General features: G+C 39.9%; 1 protein-coding gene across 5 annotated transcripts in view; it reads left to right on the plus strand.

Moving 5' to 3' along the window:
* Window positions 1–23329, plus strand: part of Fas1 (fasciclin 1 Fas1 domain-containing) — a 241095-nt gene that overhangs the window by 175485 nt on the left and 42281 nt on the right. For all 5 annotated transcript variants that reach the window (XM_089072513.1, XM_089072514.1, XM_089072516.1 and 2 more), the window contains exons 4-7: window positions 9360–9490; window positions 10058–10154; window positions 14018–14183; window positions 14463–14623. In XM_089072513.1, the coding sequence (XP_088928639.1) occupies window positions 9360–9490; window positions 10058–10154; window positions 14018–14183; window positions 14463–14623 (555 nt within the window). The remainder of the gene's footprint in view (window positions 1–9359; window positions 9491–10057; window positions 10155–14017; window positions 14184–14462; window positions 14624–23329) is intronic.

Genomic DNA, 23329 nt, shown 5'->3' on the forward strand with positions numbered 1-23329 from the left:
TAGAAAAATTTTAGTCTTGATTCGATTGTATTGATGCATAGATATTCTCATATATAAGCAAGAATATTATAATCTACTTAAAAATTTTAGATTTCTTAAGTTAGATTAAAGTTCTTGATTCGATTGAATTTATATTGATGCAGGTATTACTTTTGCTCAACTCAAGACTAAAAATATTTATCTTGATTTCAGACTAATCTTTTTTTCTGTGTAAATAATATAAAAATGCGAGTTTAGAAAAGTATGATTCGCTCAGAGTGAATTTAGAGAAATTGGCGTATTAAACACAATTCCTTAAAATCTTGAATGTCTTTTTCTTGAAATCTTCTCGTTTTCTTGAAATTTGTCCCTTAAGAAGATAATCGACGCATTTCGACGCGATTCAGTGTGTCGTATAGCATTTTGCAGCCAGACTCGTTGAAGGTTCGCGAGGACTCTATCAAGCTGGAATCTTTTTCAAATACCCGTAAATTCGTCGTCAATGGCGTATTCCCCAGCGTATCTCCTAGCTGATTTGGATTTTCGATCTCGCAGGGAAGGCGGATCTCATTTCAGGTTGCGAGACGAATCCTTTAATCTATAGTTAAAGTACCATCACCTGATGAAAATCGCACGGGACTAGCTGGGCTACGACTAATCCCTTCGACGAGCTCGCCTGCAGATCAATCTCTCTCTTGCCTCTCGGTAATATTAGGAAAACTTTTCTCATCCACTTAACCCACAAGTTCCATTGCCTCGGCTACTTCCTGCTCGTTACCAGCGTATGAAAATATCGGTCTATAAATCGTGCCTCTCCCCCCTATTTTTAATAGATATGAACTCGAACTAAGATAGAAATTATTGTTTTTTTCTCTATCTTCAAAGTAAACAATCATACGTACGTTAAATTAAGAAAAAAAAAATCCAATCTAATTCTTTAAATTTATTACTTCAAGAGAATGAGGGAGAATTGTGTAAAAGTATGTATATTTAGTTCAATTTCGAATCAGATAATTATAACGTATCATCAGATTTAATTTAAATTTAATACAGCTAAAATTACTTTGTTAATGTATTTTGTATTTATTATATACAAATATCATGACAAGGATAACTGTGATGAGAAACTGAATTATTGCATCGGAAATTTGACGTAAAAACTATAATTTCCATGTTGTACATTCCGTAAGAATTAGTGATAATGATTGATTGTAACATTATCATTAATAATTGCGAGTGCGCCAATTAGCCACCGGATGGTGACGATGTGCTGCAATAACTTACATTAATCATCCATAATTATTAATTGCACGATATTGATTCAATAATACGTGATTGATAGGAAAAGTTAGATGAAAGTGAAATAATCACAATCAATAAATGCACTATGCGATAAGTATAGCAACGAAATTAAAATAAGATTTGAAATTATATAGAAAAAAAAGAAAAAAATAAAAAAAATGAACAATTAATATATAAATATATTATTAAAAAATAATATTCTATAAAAAAGTTTCCCAATTATTTAAGAATGTTTTATTTTCAGGACTATTATTATTATTTATTTTTTCAATTTTATTATCATATATATTTTTTTAAAGAGTTGTTACGAATATTTTATAGAAAAAGCACTGCTGTTATATATACTTTTATATATAACTATTATATATTTATTATTATTCTGAAGCAGTTAATTATGTCAACCAAGGATTGAATTCACCAAAAATGATTTTTTGCTAGTAATTGTACAGATGTAATCCCATTTCTGTAATACTAGTATTTTGGAAACCTTTAATGAATTCTGGTATTGGATATCAAATACCAATATTTAATCAAAATTTTCATAATGTCTATAGATATAATTCTGTCGCTCTAGATATAATTTTTCGATAATTGATATTGTAACGTGACATTATTAAACATTCATTGTCAGAAGTTATTTTGAAAGTTTTCTTTAATTAATATTTTTATTTTATAATTTTTTTCAAAACTGCATTATTTTAAAAATGTTTCTCGTTTCTGCTTTTTTATTTTTTTAATTTATCTTGAAATCTTAAATTTTAGTTTGATTATTATTAAATTTTAAAATATCCAAACGGATTTAATTAAAATGAACATGTATATTATATTAGTTTACATTATAGGACATTTATATTATTTTACATTATAGGTCATATACATTATATGATTTCTTTTTTGTGATTTGTCAAAAATGTACATTAAAAAAAAAAAATTACAAATTGATTTAATTTCCAACAATATCGATTTATTTTCTGTTTCCATTTTTTACATCGCTTTTAATCTCTGATATCAATATATCTCATTTTATATAGAAAATTATGTATATTTTTATCTTGTTTATATCCGCGTAGAGATGTTTATATACGCGAGGAGAGTGCTGTAAACGCCTTTTCCGCGTCTGTGACTATAATAGGAAATGTCTCAACAATAGAACAGGTCAGCGATCCGTTTTCAGTTGATGCTCGCTCCCGCGAGCGCGTTGCATATCTATCAACTCGAGAATAGATTTATGCGCATTGTCCCCTTATACGTATACCCGATAGACATACGTATTCCATTATCCGCCGTGTCTCAGATCGGAGCAGGGAGTTTTGTTCGGGAGTTTTACAGAGAAATATTCTGTCAAAATCTTATCCTTCATCGCGTGATGCGCATTTTATCGAGATTCGTCGCCGAGGAATTACTCGATAGCGTCGTAATATTCGTCGCGGATACCTCGCCAAATTTGAACATGACAAATTCGACATTGTCGTCGCGGTATATATTCATCTCTTCACGCTCCCTCCTCCCCCCTCCCCCGCCCATCGAATCCCACGCGAACGTTTCCTGCCTGTCGATACATTGCACCGCGATCGGCGAACGCGTTGCAATTTAGCGAATGGCTCTCCCGTAACTGTCCGTCCCGGCACTTTATGATTATGGACACCGTATTTACGATACGCCGGATTAGAAATACAGTTCGGGCCGATGCGCATTTTAAGTCCATCGTAAATAACATATGATTAATTCCATCTTTATCCCGGCCTTACGCGTTGAACTTAATGTTTTTTGCCAGCGAAAACGTGACCTGCATTCTTCGATCTCGTCCACCGCGATCCATTTTTAAAACGTTCGATCTAATACCCCATTTTGCAGCGGACATTATCGTTCACTTGGTACGTTCACTTTGACGTCGGAAAGAACTGATTTCAATTCATAGCGAGATATGAGAGTTCGGCTGGCGTGACTTTTTTTTCTCACAGTTGCTTTATCACGTCATTTTTCCGAAGATATGGATTTTACGACGTCTTAAGAAATCCTCTCTCGAGCTTCGATTTCCTGACGGACGCGCAGGAAGTCGAGATAAAAGGGGAGAACGTGAGAAGGAGGAGACTCTTCATCCCCGGAGTTATGGCCGGTTTTATTACGTCAGCCTGCTCGTAAGAACGAGAGGAATTCGAGAGGTTCCGATCCAATTTGGGAATATTCGCAGATTTGTTGTCGTTCTCTCCCCCCACTCTTCGGCCTGTTCCCGGAAGATACGATATATATTACTTCCTGTCGATCAAATGATGTTCCATTCAGCCTCTTGTAAAAACAGAAATCACCCCGTAATCTCAGCACGAACCTCGTTATCGAATCCTCCCTGCTAAGAGCTACAAAAATTGTTTCGGAGTTCCGTCGTCTTTATTTGACTTATTTTATAATCCATCCGCAATCTAATAAGGTAGAAAATTTGTAGATCGCAAGCATCGAATTTTGTCATGCTGCAGGGGAAAAGAAATATACCGCATTGTGCAGAGAGCAGAAGAGATAGAGACAGAGAGAGAGAGAGAGAGAGAGAGAGAGAGAGAGAGAGAGAGAGAGAAGACGCTGTTTTTAATCTCAAAAGACGGTGTGGGTTTTGATCTCATTATACGTCCCTGGAACGCAGCAACCCCCTCGAGCAAGCCCTCTCACTCCTGTTTTCTAACAATCTAAAGAAATTCCAGTCCGAATAACTACACCGACGCCGGCAGGATCGCCTAAAGAATTACGGTTAATGGAGGGGAAAAATACCGGGGTGGAATGACGGGAAGGGTTACCGGGAAGGGAGAAACAGAGATGGAAGAGAAAGGATAGAGGAGACGCCGAGGGTGCTTGAGTGCACCAAGAAGTCAGTGGTGCAAGCAGTTTGTCCGCAGAAAGGAGAATTGAAAATCAGCCACCGCGAGAGGCGGGCGCTTGGCGGAATAGTTGCGAGAAAGGGATGAAGTTTTTTTGCGGATGGCAGGACGCGGGACCGTGTTTCGTATCGAACTTTGCGGGAAATAAAGATGCCAATCGCTCGCTCGGGAAGTTCATATTGCTGTCGAGAGAGGAGAAGTGCTCGTAAACCGACCAATAACGAGGATATAAAAATAGGTATTGAAATAATAAGTAATCTTAAACACGATAAAACGTTCCAGACGAGGGATTCCAACATGGTAGAGGTTAAAATGAGAGACTTGTTTGTCTGGAATAATGAATGAGAAATGCCGAGTCAGGTGCAAGGCAATAAATAACCGTAAAATTTATCTCATAAAATGAATTAAAAATTGGCATTTAATTTTAATTTAATTATCCTTAAATAGTTTTCATTGGAGTGAAGTACATTCGAGATTTTTGAGAGTAAGCGCAACCACCTGTATCCATCGTGGGTTAAAAATAGAGGGAAGATCAGTACCTGTTAAAAATGCATTTGAGGTAGCACGGAACTTTACTCAAAAAAAAAAAAAAAAAAAATAAAGCAAAGTACTGAAAAGACATGAAGAAAAAGAACGAAAGAAAGGATCATTCATCGTGGAAAGTAAAAAGAATGAGTAGAGGTGGCAAGAAAATAAAAGTTACTGGAGGAGGGATGTAACATGAAAATCGAGCCACTTCGTACGAGCACCAACCGCGTACGTTCATCCCTCTTATCTCATCCCTTCTCCCGGCTCGATTCAATGAATCTCGAAGTGACCTTAAAGAAGATAATCCAATTTCTGCTCGCAATTTCTCCGCTCGATCATCCATTGACTCGTTCTCGTGGCATTAACAAATGCCAACTAGAATTCAATAAAAGGGGGATTTCATGTTTTAAAGATTAACAATATTCAGCTTCGATCCCGCTGCAATTTTCCATCAGCCGTCTATATTAATTTCCATTAAGAGTAATATTTGCAAGTCGTAAAACAGTCGCGATTCTCCTCCCGTTTCGTTCTATACGATTTTCTTTCCATAAATCTCGATGATAATTGAACGACGGAAAAGTACGGCAGTTTCTTGTAAGAAATCGGGGACGGAGAATGAAAATTAGCGCGATTTCTATACCAGCGATGATTCGCCGTCGCGCGTAGCTACATAATTCGGATTTGGAATTCCCCCGCTTTGCATGGAATTACCTTCGCGCTCTCTCCCCGGCTTGAATATTCATGCGGAAAGAATGCATTTGATTACTTAATAGTCGCGACTCGCCGCGCGTATAAAATTATTAACGTACGTCAACTGCAAACTTAAATGCTCTACTGTTCCTGCCGTTCTTCTCTTTTTGCTCTTGCACTAATTGAAAAGCAGAAAGGTTTTTAACTAGAGACGTGGTCCGTTATTTTCTAAATTTACGCAAAATGTCAGGCATTTTATTAAAGAGCCTTTTCCAAAAAAATGTGACGAGCGCTAGATGTTCAACGTAACAATTCGAATGAACGTTTAAAGATAATCGCGCGTAGTAAAGGATTATAACAAGGGGAGCAAAACCAAGATGCTAATACGATAACGTTTTAACGAAATGGCGGCAATGGACTTTTTCTGGCATACACCGAGATTGAATCAATTTTAATTTCTCTTTAGAAGAGGACTCCCATCCGCGTCAGTTTATCGTAAAAATAGTTGCATATATATATATATAAAATTCATCGTTAACCACGCGCAAATCGTGATTATCTCGCGGCGAGGCGCCCGAGAAATAAACGAACCCGGGCTGCTGTGTATCGAGATGATAACTCGTACCCACGTGTACCATCCCCGACCGCGAATATTACTGGCCGGGCTGATTAAGAAGGAGCCCGGCTCGGAGAGATCGCGAGTGGCCCGGCGCAACTATCGGTAAAGTTTAATTAGCGTTAACTTTACGATACTCCGCGGTAGGCCGACCCCGGTATGGTCGCCGTACTTTCCACTCGCGCGAAATTAGACGGTAACAAAGAAGCTCGAGTGAAATTAATATGATCGAACGGTACCTCGGCCGAGATCAATATCGCAGCCGCTGTTGCAACCGCGTTGCGTCCCGCGATTCTCAAAAATTCTCACGATTCCCGAGATCCCGGTCGAATTTTTTATGAGCCTACGTAATTCCACGATTTCCTCCCAATGTCCTCCCGATGTTTAGCCGTTAAAGCGCGAAAAAGCGGACGCGCGAGAGAATTAAGGATTCGTCCTGCGCTGATGAATGTTCGATCTTTCCCTGCCCCTTCCCCTCGATGACTCGCGACCGCAAGCAAGATAAATGGCCGTCCTGGCTCGTCTTATCCCGTAAGGAACACACAAACTTCGCTTTCCTCTCTCATTCTCGGTGAGTAAAACGATTCATTTCTAGCCAAGCGCCACACCCCGCCACCCCCCCGTTCCGCGTCCCCGTCCCCGTCCTCGTTGCTGTCGCTGTCTTTTTCTGCGACTACGCTGGATAAATGGGACACGCTCCTTCTTCCTTTTTCTCCTTTTATCATACAATCTTCCACGTTTGCCCGCGCTTTCTCTTCCCTCGGAGAGCTCATAGGCGCCAACTTTCCGTACGACCGCGCGACCAGCTCTTCTTTTTTACCCTCCTTCCTCCCCGCCGCTTGCCCGCGCTCCTCTTCATCTTTACAGACACCGTGATGGATGTTTCGTATTAAAACTGTCGGCCCGGCCACGATGGATCGCGCGGATATTTAATTATCTACCCCACAAACGCTCGCGTAAAAATCCACGTGTTTCTGGATTGTTTTTTAAATTTCAGACTTTCATTTCACGAAACTTTACAATTCCGAAATTTAATTTACACGATATCACGTATCGAGTAGTCGCTATAATAATTCGACGATGGCCTACGGAAATAGCCGGAAAACAGTTTCTGACGGGAATTATTATGTTAATTCAGTTTTATCATCAACGTCGCTTATTAATACAGTTTCCTCGGCATTTCAATTGGCTTCTCCGCTCTTCCGTTTCTTTTCTCCTCTTTCTTGAATTGGATTATATTTACGAAAGATGTTGCAACAAAATCGTCACAGCGAAAAGATTAAGATTATATTAATAATTATATTAAATAAAATCCCGGGTAAGGGGACGTTTCTATTAATACAGACTGGGAAAACATTTTGATATTCTGCGGGCGAAATCTCACGGGACGTTGCAACTTCGACGCTTATGCTTCCCAACGCTCTTGTTCCCTCCGCCCCTTCCTCTCGTTCCGCTTTTTTTTTTCCTGACAGAGGAAGCCAAACGGCTATAGGAACGGGATCTCCTTCGCAAGATAAGGGAGCCAAGGACGAACGCGGGGAAGAGCAAATAAATAGCGGCGGCAACGTTTTAGTCGCGAGAACTTTTTCCTTTTCGGAATAGTAAATGACGGTGCCCCTGATGTTCCCGACGAGGGTACGCAAAGGGGGGGGGGGGTTACAGTTTCTACGTCTTATCACTTCTAGCGACCCTGCACTCGTGAAAATAGCGTGTAGCACGATAGGAGGGGAGAGAGGGGGTGAAAGGAAAGTGTGAAAGAGGCTCCTAATTCTTGGCGGTGTTTCTTCAGCAGCGGATCTCATAGAATATCTATAGTTTTTTTCTATAAGAACAATAGATGAAGATACACGCTATAGACAACGTGTACGCGATCTCCCCTATAAAAGTTTTTAACTTCGCGCAACTGAATTTACCGTGACAAGTAGAGCTGAAGAAACGTTATTGTAGAAAGATATATTGTTTTCGAAGAGAAGCCTGTCTTGCCGAAGAGAATTTCATAGCGAATGCATTACTCCAGACACATACGTGAATAAATATGTTTTTCTCTCTTTCATGAGTTTACTATTAAAGTGCGCGTCAGTTGTTTCTGACAGACCGATATAGCTCGCGTTCGTCGCCGCAGGATAAATACTCGCGACGTGCATCTCCCAGTCTCTCTTTCTCTCTCTTCCCCTCTCCTCCCCCCCTCCTCTCTCTATACCATTCCTTGGCTTATCCGCTTCCGCTTCCTCCACTTCGAAGGTTTATCTTTGTCTCTCTCTCTCTCTCTCTCTCTCTCTCTCTCTCTCTCTCTCTCTCTCTCTCTCTCTCTCTCTCTCTCTCTCTCTCTCTCTCTCTCTCTCTTCTCTCTCTCTCTCTCTCTTCGTGTCCCCGTTCTCGCCAAACTCATGACGCGAGCTTGACGTCGGTTTGTCTCACTTCATCTTCTCCACTGTGGTCGGATTCATGGATCCGTTCGACTTGGCGAGATTAACTTGGTCCTTACGCGCAAGTCAGATCAGACACTCCCAGAATTAGGGACTCTAAACCTTAATTCCAGGGTTGCTTAGGTTTAACATTCTTACATCTGCATTACAGTTATGTAATTTCAGGAGGAAATCTTTGCTAAATGCTTATGAAATACAATGCTAATGTCTTACAATGCTAATGAAATATCTCCCGAAATTCTTTTCCTCTCCTTTAATACCCAAGTCGAAATTTTTGACTTCTATTTTTGACTTCAATTTTAAGATTTATGCATTTTGGAGGATTGTGATAGAAGTTTGTTTTATATGAATTGGATACCTACTTTATATTTGAAATAAATAATAAACGAATAATTTTTTATTTTGGGAAAAAGAGAATTTTATTTCCAATCGAACTTTGTTTGATTCTGTATAAGAATTATGTTATATTATATTAATATTAAAAAAGAGGTCGGTCTGATTCAAAACAGATATCAGAACAGATATAAAAATCTTGAAAAATTGAGATCGAAAATATATAAAAGTATATTTTTTAAATATTTTAAAATTTGAGCAGATACAAGTATGAAGATAATTTTGCGATCATAATTACATAGGGCACCTAAACATAACGATAATAATATAGCAAAAATTGTTTATATTCCAAAATTTAAACATTTTATATAATTATTCTGATAGTCCAACAAGATTATTTTCAAATCTGTATAATCTCCACATTTTTAGATATTTTAATAAAATTGTTCTTTTTGTGTACAAGAAAAATTTCTGGAATACGAATATTATTAAATTATTATTTCTGCCAAATTACGATATAGAATTATTAATTATTTTAATATTTAAATTTTTGTTTTATTAATTTTGTAAAACTGTGATATTCTCGCTTAAAAATAACAATTGACATCTTTATGTCCTCAGGTCTTACACATCATAAACGAAGTGCTGGAACCTGTGCGGTCCAATTCGGCAGAATCGCCGATTTACAACCCGAATGCTTTTCAATTTCTGAACCAGAGCGAGAATCTCAATTTGGGCATTTATCGCGTTCGGTAAGTAGACTGTTCGGTAAATCAGCGCCAAGTTCGAGAAACCCGCTATTTACACGGTGATCGTTTTCAAGAAGTGGGAGTGTCTGGTGGCAGATATAAAAGAGTAACGAGGACGTTTTTATTGCGCTTGGAAAAAGAAGGGAAGAGAGCTTTTCACGCCCTCGAATCTCGGAGCGATAATCCATCCTTTCGCGTATATCGCATTCTCGAAAGCGTCGAGATATTCTTACTGTGTCTTAGATCTTTGGATAGTTATTGTTACTTGTTGTTAGATCCTTCAGCTCGAAGATTTTTAAGAGTCATAAATACTCGATCGCCGGCAGTAAAATAAAAGATACGCTGCCTCCGATCTAAATATTCTCGTCACGGGCCTCTCGATTCCACGGGCCATTCTAAAGTACTATTACGCCGGCAATCAATTAACGCAGTTCCTGATTTAAATATAAATACAAAAACTTTGGCGCATCTAAATAACGTAAATAAATGCACGAACTTTTCTCGTTTGTCTTATTAATGTCGGCCGCATCTCGTGCGCTACGCCTTCGTAATTAACCCTTTTTTTCCTAGTACCTTCCGACAACGGATCATCATCGAGAAGAAGGAAGCTATCTTCAAGGCCGAGGGTCGTTTCACGTTTTTCATCCCCATTGACGAGGGCTTCAAGGTAAGCGGCTTTAGCGACCTTCGCGAATTGATCATCCGAGGGAATGATTTTAATATCTTCCTCCCCACGACTGACTTCCCCTTGAAAAATTCGAAGACAATCGCATTCGTTGTATCTCCCTCGAAACTGAATGACGCAACTTGAGTTTATATATAATCCGCAAAAAAAAAAAGACAAACTAATTCGTCGAATAATTCATTTGATTTATTTAGGAATTGACGTCAAATAAATGAGATAAAATTAATGAGATAAAATTAATTCTTAGAACTTCTAAGTTATGTTTGATATTAATATTAAACTTTTATTAGGATTAGAGGAAATTTTCTGACACGAAATGTAGAAAAGAAATGATTATTGCGCGATGTGATATGTGGCGATAGAGCGACCCTAGACACTATGAGAATTTACGTGCACATTCGGAGTGTCCTACGCGAAACATCCTGTTGCGAGTGTTACACAGAGTGACGTTTTACCAGCGGATGTAAATTATTCCGTACGGATACGTACGCGTGGCATTTAGATGTTTCAAATGTCGGATTACAAACGCGACATTCCGACGTCGCGTGCAAGTCTATTTTAACGTCGAAGAAACACCGTATCCGTATCGCGACATTCTCTTTGTAGCTGCATCGCGAAAAAATCTCTGTGTAAAATTATTACTATATAAATAAATTATTATTATATATTAAATTGTATTGCGACTGTTGTCGCAGTTAGAATGTGCGAAATTATCGTACCTGTTTTATAATAATGTTTTGTAAAAATAGCGAACTTTCCTGGATTTTTAAGACAAAAATTGCCTTAAAGATTGTCTTAAGGATTTTTATTTTGACAATTCCAGGCAAAGTTTATTTACTTTTTATCTTCAAGAAGAATGAGTTTGCTAAAGTACTTAAAAATTTGACTAAAATAAATGACTAGTTAATTATTATTATTAGGACGCATAATAATAATACTTGCAAGCATAATAATAATACTGCAAAAACAATTTGATATTTTAGCAACTACATTGAACATCTTACATAATTTAATATTGCAAAAATGATTTTGAAAGCCGTGTGTCTGATTAAATTTTTATATGCTTTACAAAACAATTTTTTGTATATTTTCTATATAAAATATTCTGCAGTTCGAGAATAATTAAATTGCAGCATAAAAGTTCACGAAAAATTAATTACAATGAAAATGCTCGATTTAAGAAACTACTTTATGAAAAAAATGGCATGCGTTTGTATTACTTAGATAGAGAGTTTATTACTTCAACTTCATAGATAAGAAGACTTGGTTTATAAATATTTCCTTCACTACACTCATTTATCCGTATTTTATATTAACCATTTTTAATCTATTCTTATCACGGAATATGCAGTCTATAATTTATATAATCACATAATCTATATTCTTACATTCCTATATTCAACTCGGTTCGGAATCAGTTTCAGAAATGATTAGAATTATGCGAATATATATATATATATATATATATATATATATCGCATAAGTTAGACAATTCGCTTACCTCAATTATTCCATTACGACGATGCCTCGATGCCCCGCGATACTCCTCAATTTGTTACTTGATTCTCCTTGAATTTCATCGAGTGACACTCGCGACAAGTGAATATCCCGATCGAAACACGAGCAAGAAAACAGATTGTCCAGACTACCCGGCGAAACTCGTACGCCGATTACTCTATCGAGAACCGCGGTTAATCGCGGTTGGATGAGTCAATTGATACATCGAGACGAATACGATTGCTTGACCGCCAGATTCTACAATTTCTGACATTCGTTATATAAGAAGTTAATCTGAAAGGAGCGAAGAACGCGAAGGAAATAATCACACGATTCGCATATACAAAAAAAAAAATTAGTTTCAAATCAAGACAAATATTCTCATACGTAAGCCAGAATATAATCTTTATGATCTTTTCAAAAATTTTAGTCTTGATTTGATTGAATTTGTATTGACACAGATGTTACTTTTATTTAAGACTAAAAATCTTCTATATAAAGATTATAATATTCTTGTTTATATAAGAATATTTATACTTATCTGTATCAATATAAATTCAATTAAATCAAAACCAAAATTTTTCTCAGAATGTTTATTTTGATTTAAGACTAAATTTTTTTTCTATGTATCAGTAATGCTCGACGCGAAATGACCAGCGATTAGCGAAATTTGATTATGCGATTGGAGCATCCACTTGACATAGAAAGATTTATTTTATTTCCATTTTTGTCAATGTAGAATAATCTTAATCTCGGATTAACTTAGTTTTTATCTTTTCTTAGTTCTGAAAATTAATTAGACGGATTTATTGCTAATCTTTGAACTTTATTTATTATGTATCGAACGATAGAATTTAAATATTATTTTTTTTAATTTAATTATTTTTTAATTATATTTGTTAATTTTTAAAATTTTGTTATATAATATAGTTATTAACTAAATTGTTTAGTATTATTATTGTTGTTATTGTTGAAGTTTTGTAAGAGATTTTCAGCGACGCTCTTCTCTAAACGTGCCATATAAAAATATAAATTTTATGCGTTAAAATGTTTTAATTCTCTCTTTTTGCGTAATTTCAAGGAACGTCCATTAATTCCTGGCGGAAATAAGGACAATTAAAAATTATGAATTTCATTGTACGAATCCGCGTGCATCCCTCGGACCCTCCGTGTTTCATTATACTCGCATCGCCGCACTTCGGCGCGGAATTCCGCTTTTTCTCCAATTTTCAACGCCAAGCTCCTGTACACACAATGGATGTTTGCGCGGACGTAATCCAACTTGGAGCATAAAAACGGGCCGGAGTTAAACGAGCCATCCCGTCAGAAATTACCGAAAGTTTCGCGCCTGTACATACGACGCGTCGGGCGCGGATACGAGAAAGGAGGAAAGCAAAGAAAGAAAGAAAGAAAGAAAGAAAGAAAGAAAAAAGATAGGAGAAAAAAAAACTGACATCAAGAAAGCAAAGAAAATCGAGGTCGTGCGGAAGGGTACGAAAGGGTACGTAACGACGGTGTACAACTCGATCTCAAAAAGTTCCTCTCTCAACGAGGTCGTCACTTCGCCGAGAACTCCGAGGTATCGAAACTCCCTTCCGCGCTTCGTCACCTTTCCTTCCCTCCTCGAAGTCAGTCCTCTTCCGAGGATGGGATTTAAAGTTCGTGGTCCCCGCACAGAAATCGAGTTGCCGTGACAACGCGGTCGGCTGCGCTTTTGTGACAGAAGCTGAGACGTCGGATGAAAGGACGCGTATATCCGACAATGAGAAGGTGCGGCGTGGGACTGTCAGCAGACCGCAAAATAAAACCAAGCTGCTGCTTATTTCTTAGAGATACCGGTTTATCATTTTTCATATATCTCACAAATTGTATTCTTTTATAGTAATTAAATTCTCGACGGATAACGACAGTTCGCGTAAATTAAAAGAAATCGCGATTATTAAAAGAAATTGCGATTATTAAAAAAAAAACGAAAGCTATTGTATTATTTTCGTGTAAAGCAGAAATTGTAGTAGTAGCTCTAAGCGGAATCGATGTAAGTGGATTGAAGAGTTAAGGAGAAACATATAAGTTATAAGTTTTTTGTAAGGTTTTGATTTCTCTCGGCTGTGTTTGGATAAATTATTAGATAAGGATTAGATAAGGAGATTTAAAATAAGTTAGGTAGAGTGTGTTGAATGAATGATTAAATTTTGTAAATTAAGTCTCTTTTAGACTATATATATATATATATATATATATATATATATGCTGAAGTAATAAATTTTATTCTATTTCATTTTCTTTCCACTTACATAATTTCTTTTCATTTCGATGGAGTTTCCGTGATTTTCGCCTCTCTGTTGCAGCCGGAACCAAGACCGCAGAAGATTGATCAGCTGGTGATCGACGGTCATGTTTTACCCAGCCAGGTCCTCTTCACCGCACCAACGCCAGACAAGGTGCCGTATCCAACCCTCGTGTTCTCCGACAATCTGAAAGTCACCGCCAGCTTCCTGAAGGCGCAAAATAAAGGTGATGATAATCACTTGGACGTCATATGTCTTGATCATCCAGGAAAATTTGAATCGATTCGAGGGTCGATCCGAACAAGAATGCTATTATTAGAGATAGGATACTATTATCCGCCGTTACACGCTATTACGCTTAACGCGAGAAGATTTTACGTTATAATAAAGCGATTGTGTTCGGCTGAAAGGGGCGTGTGTCTACACCCCCCCTGACAGCGCCAGTGATAAAAATCAGAGTACGTATTATATTTCGGTGGCTAATTGATAGTCCGCTAATTTTCAGTCTACGTCCAATCAAACACGATAGTGGGCGATTCGACCCACCAGCCTGGGGTGGTGCTGGCGGAAATAGTGAAGGCGAACATCCCCGTGCGTAACGGCGTGGTCCATCTGATACAACGACCACTCATGGTCATCGACACCACCGTAAAGGATTTTCTGGAGGTCAGTGCCCGATCATCCGTTAACAATCTGAGCATCGTACGAGCATCGTACAAAGATATAGGTGTTAATATATCGGCTCGGTCAAGATCAGTCGTACGAAACGAAACGTTGGCGGTCGAATTTCAAACAGTGAAGTTACATTCTTCGGTCGGAGATATTACATTAATTCTCTCTATTTATTTGTAAAATTGTTTCGCGATAAAATGAATTCTGCGGCAATTAGCGCGTTAATCGATAACATCGTTTGACGCTCAATTATTAGATATCGAGAATAATGAAAATAACCGTCGGTCGGCTTAATAGACAGCAAATATAATGAATTATAATATGCACGATGCATCATGGTGTCGCATCGTGCTGGGTTCGCGCGGCCTCATCATTGACGCCATTTGCTCGTATTCATTAAAATGATTGCGTTAAAATGATTGCGTTATTGAAACGCGGCTGCATTTCGTCAAGATGAATTGTTAAATATTACAAGGAATTATCATGTAATTTAAATTTATATGTACATGCACAATTTTGGAGAAGCGTAGAGTTAATTGTTGCCATTTTTCCCGACATTTAAAGCTAAAGTGGCGCGTCGGGTCTCAGTTAATAAATATTCCACATTTAAATTAATTCTCACCTGTATATGACAAAACTAATAGTTTTGTCTTACGCATTGAATATAAACCCGTTTCCCATTTTCAAACATAATTTCAACGTGTAGAAATATTATTTGAGCATTTTGCGATGCAGATGTAAACAGATTTGCATTTAGAAAAACGCAATGCTATCTTCATATTTCACGATGCAAATATCCCCTACATTTGCATTCCGAACAGCGGCATATTTATTTTTTCAAAAAATGCGTAAGCGTATTATATCTGGCCGATATTTTTATGCAATGTTATCTTTATGTTTCTCGTTGAAAGAATAAAAATTCGGATGTCATTGTAAATCGTTAAAAATCCGAGTGTAGAAAATCAACGGGGGTGCACGGGAGGGGTGAGGGGGGGGAGGGTAGGGGATGATTGAAAAAAATTGCTGAGATTTACAGATGTACCGGTATGTATCGGGAGGTATTAATTTGAAAAATGTTTATGATACGTTGAGCCCCTGAAATTCACTCGCTAAAATTCATCGAGCTTTCCGTGAGTCTTCAATCATCCGGGTAAAATCCGGTTAATGCAAACGACACGTACGTGCGGCGAGAAACGGGCGACGATTGATCCGGGCAGCCGTCTACGTCGTAAAAGCATTGTGACCGGGTCCGGTTTGTACGAGTCGAACGTCGAAGAAAAAGTCAAAATTTATAACTTCGTTCAAACCTCCTTACCTCCGAGAGCTCTTTGCGGAATTGAAGAGAGGCGGCCCTTTGTTTCGAGAATCCCGCTCCTCTCGGAGCCTCATTTATGTCGGCTGTAAACGTCGCGACGCGACGGTTCGTCACTGTCGGAAACGCGCGTTTTTCCACGAGGTCGCGCGTTTGATATCTACAAGTGAGAAAGAGAGTTCTCTTTCTCTCTCAGAGTCGGCGAGTTGAGTGATTCTCCGTCTCAATTTTGTCGCCGAGGGGTAAAATTTTTTCTCCGCAGACTCCATTTCTCACCCCTCGGATGAGGTACCACAGACCGTGCGCAGAGAAAATATATCCCGATAATAATGAGAAACATTTAACGTACGATGAAACACGAGAAATTTCAAACGCGGAACATTACGGCAGATCTGTTATTTCAGAGATACACCCCGAAACTCCGCTCTGCCAAGTTACACAACGCTCAAACTGCGGAGCCCGTGGGAAAACACAAGACGTTAAATGTTGATAGAAGGAAGACGTATCCAATTTTCGACGAAGGGGGAAGTATCGTCCGCCAAATGCGAGCCTTCACATTCTGCGCGCGCGATTTTCCCAAATCGGCGACGAAGGGCGAAGGACGATTACTTTTGATTGCGTGTCTGCTTAAAGGGGGAGGGAGGGGAGGGTTTTGTTACATATTCCGTGTGTAAACGACGAGAAGTCAGGATAATAATCCGCGCGGATCTCTCGGAAACAAAGAGCACGAGAATGCAGGTCTCGCAACGCGCGCTACACGATGTGCACACGTTCGCGATAAATCGTGGAACCGAGGCGAAGGTACACACATACACACATACATACACACACACACACACACACACACACATACATACAACGCACACAGCTGAAATCGGTGGAAATTTCTGCGCGGATGCTTCATCTCGCCAACGCGACGCGACGCGACGCCTGGCGTCTATTACGAATTCAAGCCGCGCGATGCATTAGAGGGACATTAGTATTCGCAGTCTCGATACGTATATCCCGACGTGACGTGTTTCGCGGAAGCCGTAACGCCGACCTCAAAGGATTCGCCGCCTCCCCCACGGCATTGTATATGGACCACGGGGATGATAACGCGTCGTCTCCGCCGCCTCGCCGTTGTCTCGTAATCGCTTCCGTTCGCGTCGTCGAGCACGCACATGCAGATTCCGACGTCGCATTACGCGTTATCCAACCACGAAAGCTTGAACGCAAAGCCACCAAGGACACGCGTTTCCGCCTCGTGACGAATTCACGAGGCACCCGCGAAGAGCCGGCGCGACGTACCTCATCCTTGCACGCGCGATGGAAAAATGGGGTACGGAATGTCTTCTTTTGAAAGAACTATTTTTTATTATATTTGTCTTATAATTTTAGCCGGCAGAAATCTCCCCGAAATTTATCGAATCAGATAATTCTTTTTTTTTTCTCCTGAATTTCTTCGCCGAGATCATGACGAGCTCGAAGATATCATTCGCGACAGTTTACAAGACAATATTACAAGACAATATTACAAGAGTCCTCGAGGGTGCTCGTTGGAGAACGTTACACTGGACCGTCGCCGTGATACTAACCGTTTAAGGACGTGTGGAGAGGCGTTCGCAATTTGTACCGCTGCATCGGTGCCCTCGCATCGAGATAACCAACGGCGTGTGTATACTCGTGAAGCCGAGAATCGAGCGGAAATGAGAAAGAGAACGAGCTTTATGGCGATCGTAAAGATTCTATCCGGCCGGGCGCTGTGTTGCGCCGACCCCGTGTATCGTAATGATTCTAATCTCGGCGGATTCGCAGCCGTTTTAGCGCGCGGAGCCTGCACGGAGCACGTGCGCGCTATCCGAAATAGCTCGTAATAATGTAACACTCCGATTATACGCGCAGCTACGTTCAACAACGTAGACCTCCCGCGACGAACAACCCGAGTTCCTGGATCTCGTTAGAGTTTAAGGGGATACGCTTCACTAAAGACTTAAAAAAGCCCATTTTGGGAGATTTCTTTCATACAACTACGTCGTCGAAAAAGATATTAAATATGTTCGACAATGAAACAAACACGATAACCTATATAGTCGAGGGAATTTTTCCTTGTCCCTCCTTAGGATAGTTTTGAGGATCATAACGTCCCGGGGGAAAAATTTCAAAGATTCTCTGCGCTCAAAAAAGTTCGCAATATAACTTAAAATTCTGATACTTTACCTTTAAATTCTAATATTTTTCTTAAATCCTAATATTTTAATGGTCAAGAGACAAGTTGTTGGAATTTAAATGAAATTTATTCATATGAAATATTTTATACACGTACGAAATGCAGCCGAAATAAAAATGTGAAGAGCATGAATAAAATTGAGAGTAAGAGTCAAACGAGCAAGATTTTTATTTAATCGAATGCGAAATAATGCGTCGTTGAATGAAGTCGTTGCTACGCGACATATCGGATGGTTTTTTTGATGGAGAGAGATGATCTCTTACATAATATATTCTGCTAATGATTTTTTACATTGAACAGCGACACGAGCCGAAAACACCGCCATTTACAGGAAACACACTCGCTCTGCATCACACGTACAGAGCAATTATAATTTTATACTTAAGCGCAATTACTCTAGTTTCGATAACAGCGTCATCCCTCGGATGGCCGGGACCTGTTAATTACAGGTACAAGAACAGCGAGCCGCTAATTCGAGACCTTTATTTAAGCCAATAACAGTTTCATTACTCGTGCAGGTGGCACCCATCAAGCACAACTACAACTACAACTAGGTCACAGTATCACTCCTCACAAGAATGCCTTTTCTTCAAGACAGTTTATTCAATCTTCATTCCTATTCACGGCGTCCCGATATCAATCCGGGCATCGCGGGGCGATGTTAATTAAAAGTCAATCATCTATTTAATATTCATGTTACTGTCAAATTTTTTTTCATCCTTTGATTGACGCAGATTTTTATTTGCACATTACGCGGGATATTTTTAAATTTTTATAGTCTAAATGAAATCATCTCAATTAAAAGTCGGATACGGATTTTGGAAATATGAATGAAGTCAGAAATCAGTAAGCGGTGATCGCGTGCGATTCCCGTTTGACAGTAGCATCTACACGATCGGTTTTTCGTCAACATCGTCCCACGATGCGACAGACGCTCTCTCTCGACGCAGCTCCGTCTTTCCCGTCGATGGAAACGCATCGACGCGTTCACCGGCTCTCCCTCGAGACGCTTCTCATTCACTCGTCGGACAGCTGTTCCACTTCTCGGCGGAAATTCGAGAAAAAACGTCGCTGAAACATTATTTCACTCCACGATATATGCCGTCACACGATATATGACCTACATGAACGATCGTAACACACGACCCCGTTCTACGTACGACAAGCGCATCCATCTCGCGGCCTCGTCTCTTGCAATACGTGCCACATTATCTATGTGCGTGTACACAGGGTGGTCTCGCGCGAGCGAGGGTTCGTTCACGGCATAATTACGTCGCTTCGTTGAAACGCGGGAGGATAATAGAGAGAAATCCGAGGACTGAGATAGAGCGCGACACGTTGCGCGTTCACGCGGTTCACGCATCCGCTCGCGCGATTAAAAATATATTTTCGCGCCTTCGTGCCGAGCTAACTCGACGACTTCCCCGGCGCGCGGGAGAGGGGAGGGTCTCCTCTCATCGATCATCTTCTTCACTCTTGATGATAACGAAGCCGCATCTGCCTGGAAGTAGACACGCTCGCGCGGACCATTCGTGTACACCCTGTATGTGTGTCACATATGTATAATATTATATATATATATATATATATATATATATATGCGTATATACGAACGTTTTGTACACAGGACAGGAATGGAATGTTCACGTGACAGCTGTTGTCACATGCGATATCGACTGTTTTTCAGCAATGATCTTCGGCACGTCTCGCCTACTGTCTGCACCAGGCTCTCTTGACTCGTAGCTTGGATCAAAGGCAAGACGGGACGTTTCCTTTTCAGCGGGGAAACGTCCCGGCTGATTACGTCCGATGCATCAGTCAGGCGGCCTTTGATCCAAAAGAGCCCATGTATGTTGTGTATTTGTGCTCGAAAGATGTACCGATCGTCGACGACCGACGCCGATTCAAATGATAAAAAAAAAAAAAAGAAGAAGAAGAAAAAAATATATTTTCAGACATTAAGACACGTAACGTTAAAATGGATAAAAGTTGAAAGTGAAGTCTCTGAAGTCGATAACTATGTGACTTTTTAAATCGTAAAGTTCCCGAAGGAGCGAACGGTTGAAATAAATACTCGAGTAATCTTCGTGGCTTCGAGCTTCCTCCGGGGCGTGGAATTATCGGATTCTTGGATTGCAACAGATACACCGCGCTCGTTAAATGAGTTGGCGTCTTCCTGCGATCGCGGAACAATCAAAAGGACCCGGCGGTCGTCATCGGCGGTCGGCGTAGTTACGCGAGAGATACTAATCACTTACTTCCAGGTTCACTCGCATAGAGACACTGAGAACGAGACAGGCAGGAAAACTCGATAAATGAAAGACTGCAAAGACAAAGTTGCCGATTGGTGTGTAGGAGAGCACAGAATTCCATGTTTCTGCCATCACTGCACCGCGCGCCTCTCGTGTGTCTCACACCGCAGACCTTCTCGTCGCCTCCTCCCCCGCAAACTTCCCCTGTCTTTGATCTTTGACTGTGCTCTCTTGCCTTTTGATTTACACTTCTCTCACGAAGGTGGGACAACACGTATCACACGTGCCGGGTCATAATTAAGCATAATTGTATCCGTTACATGCCTGGGGACATCGAGTCAAAGTCTCTGTGCGCGCATCTGGACGTCTCGGAAAGGAACTGTTAAACTTTCTTTTTTTTTTTTTTTTTTTTTTTTTTTTTTCATTTTCCGGTCACTGGAAGCGATCCAAAACTACCGGAACTGTCGAGTAGCCTCTCTCTCAAACTTTCCTCGACACGATTTCGTCCACTTTGGGAACTGAATTAAACTGAAACTCGCGCACAATCTTGAAGATCGATGTCCCCGGCTATTACATCACCGCCGGAACGGAAGCAGGAACGAGGGACGATCGCGCGCATAAATCTTCGCATATTGCTAATGAAAAATCGATACTCGGTTAATTAAATTCCAGTGATGAGTGAAACGGATAGTCAATCGCGTATGAGAAACGTTACCCTAAATAAATTTGTATGACACTATTTACGATATAGGTTTTGCTCGCGAGTCATCAGATACGCTTGATTTACGGGGTTTTAACAGACATACGAATAATGTTTCATTCACGCGACATCGCTCGCGACACGAATATACTATTACCTCGTTTATCCATCCACTTCATATTTCGCTCGCGAAACGGAGCCGGTCGTTCGTCCTTCCGCCCCGCGCTTCCGCTCGTAGTAATAATGACACACCGATTGCCACTATACTGTATATAATGGATACATACGAATCTATATGTATATAGTTGATGATATACATGCGAATACACACATGCATACATACATACATACACGCCACATCGAGAATCCGAGGTGCTCCATTTCGGCGTTATCTCGCGCTTTGAATCTCGTTGCGACCCCTTCTCTCGCCTGTATCCACACAGCGAACTTTGCTCACCTTGCTACTTTGGCGAGCATCTTATGCTCATAGAACCTCTGAGTCTATTTGCTCCTTGTACTTTGCCGAGTTGCGAGTAGCCCATCCCCTCTTCGTTCCATACCCCAACTTACCCCTTCCTGCATTGTTTCCCGTCACCCCAGAAGTTACGCGCTCTATCGCGCGTATGTATTTGTACATACACGTACACGCAAGGTGATCGAATACGCCGTAATAAAGAATCAATTTTATTTTTTCCTCGGGAACATTGATTATTTATAACAAATGTTAATCAATACATCAGATACATCAATCTATACGTTCTCTTGCGTCGCAAAGAAAACACCGGGGCTTCCTTGAGAAGAAGTACTCGATAATCTTAATTTATTAATTTATTTTTAACCGATTCTTTCACAGTTTTCCCTTTCGATATTTCCTATAAATAATAAATCTTGAGAATATTTTCTCTTTCCTTAAAGTCCTTAAAAAGAGAATTCTGTGTTTGCAAACAATGAAACTATTTTATTAATATCTTTAGCCAATTCTTTTATGCGAATTTTCCCTTTCATTATTTTCTATAAATAATAGATCTTGAGAGTATCTATTGATTTTCCCGATTGATTGTGGGTTTGCAAAACAATGAAACTATTTTATTAATATCGATCGGTAATGTGTATTACTGCATAATGTAAAATGTCGATCACTTTGTGTGTAGACATCAAATTATTGACTAACGATAGTTGACAGTACCAAACGTAAGGCTTTAACATACAGATTTTACAGATTAATCAATCAGTCTGCAGTGCATTGATCAAATTGAATCGATTAAATATTATAAATATTCCACTTTAAAAAAGAGGTTGAAATAAATACAAGAGTAATGAAACAAACTCAACCACGAAACAAAGTAGTAAAAAATTGTGAAAAATAACGGAATTAAAAGTTGGACATTTTTATCGTTCGAGGAAGGGAAGCTCGAGTTTTTCCGTCGGCGAAATGTTTATAATCTTGAACCGAGGTTTCTTTGGACGAGAAACGCAATCGAAGACGCTTTCGTCTTCTAGTTGTTCCCGTTGTTGAGGACGAAAGCATCTAACTACCGCAATAATACAAACGTCCCCAGCGATCGTTCGCGGTGCGCCATGACGCGAAAGTAAGAGAGCCGTCCCGACGAGTCGCGCCCAATGTTGCTCCGCGAAGTTCTCTTCTTCCGCACGGAAAAAGGAAAATCAGCGGAAGTCTGAAGGAGAGGAAAAAAAAGCGTCGCGGAAAACGGCGCCCGACCGGCGAAGTTGGTCGTTTATGAGCGCGTGCTGCACGGTCGCTCCAACCGACAACTTTTTCTCCTGGCGGTTAAATCTTTAAGCTCTCCCCCGCGTTTCCCGAAAAAGGGAGACCGCACTCGGATGGAGAAAAACGCACTACGAGGTGTCGGAAAGTTTTACGTTGTCGGACGTGTTCGCGGTCGCCGCGGCTCTCCCCCGAGGACGAGACCGAAGCTTTCGCTAGATACAACTTTAACCATTCGAGCGTTAAGCAGCTCTCTCTCTCTCTCTCTCTCTCTTTCCTTTTTTCTCTCTTTCCGGTATATTTATGCAATACGTGGAAAAAATACGACCGGCACATGGAATGATTACGGAAACTTTTAGACTTTCCGAGCCTACTGAACATCCGGACTCTCTTCTTCTAAAAAGAAAAATCTTTTTACAGTTACGTAAAACAATTTTTATAACTTAAAATTTCGGGTTTTTGGAGAAAAATAGCGAATGCATCTGGATATGACAAATATCA

The sequence above is a fragment of the Pogonomyrmex barbatus genome, unplaced genomic scaffold (assembly GCF_055798465.1).
Source record: "Pogonomyrmex barbatus isolate J1 unplaced genomic scaffold, ASM5579846v1 scaffold13, whole genome shotgun sequence".
NCBI lineage: Eukaryota > Metazoa > Arthropoda > Insecta > Hymenoptera > Formicidae > Pogonomyrmex > Pogonomyrmex barbatus.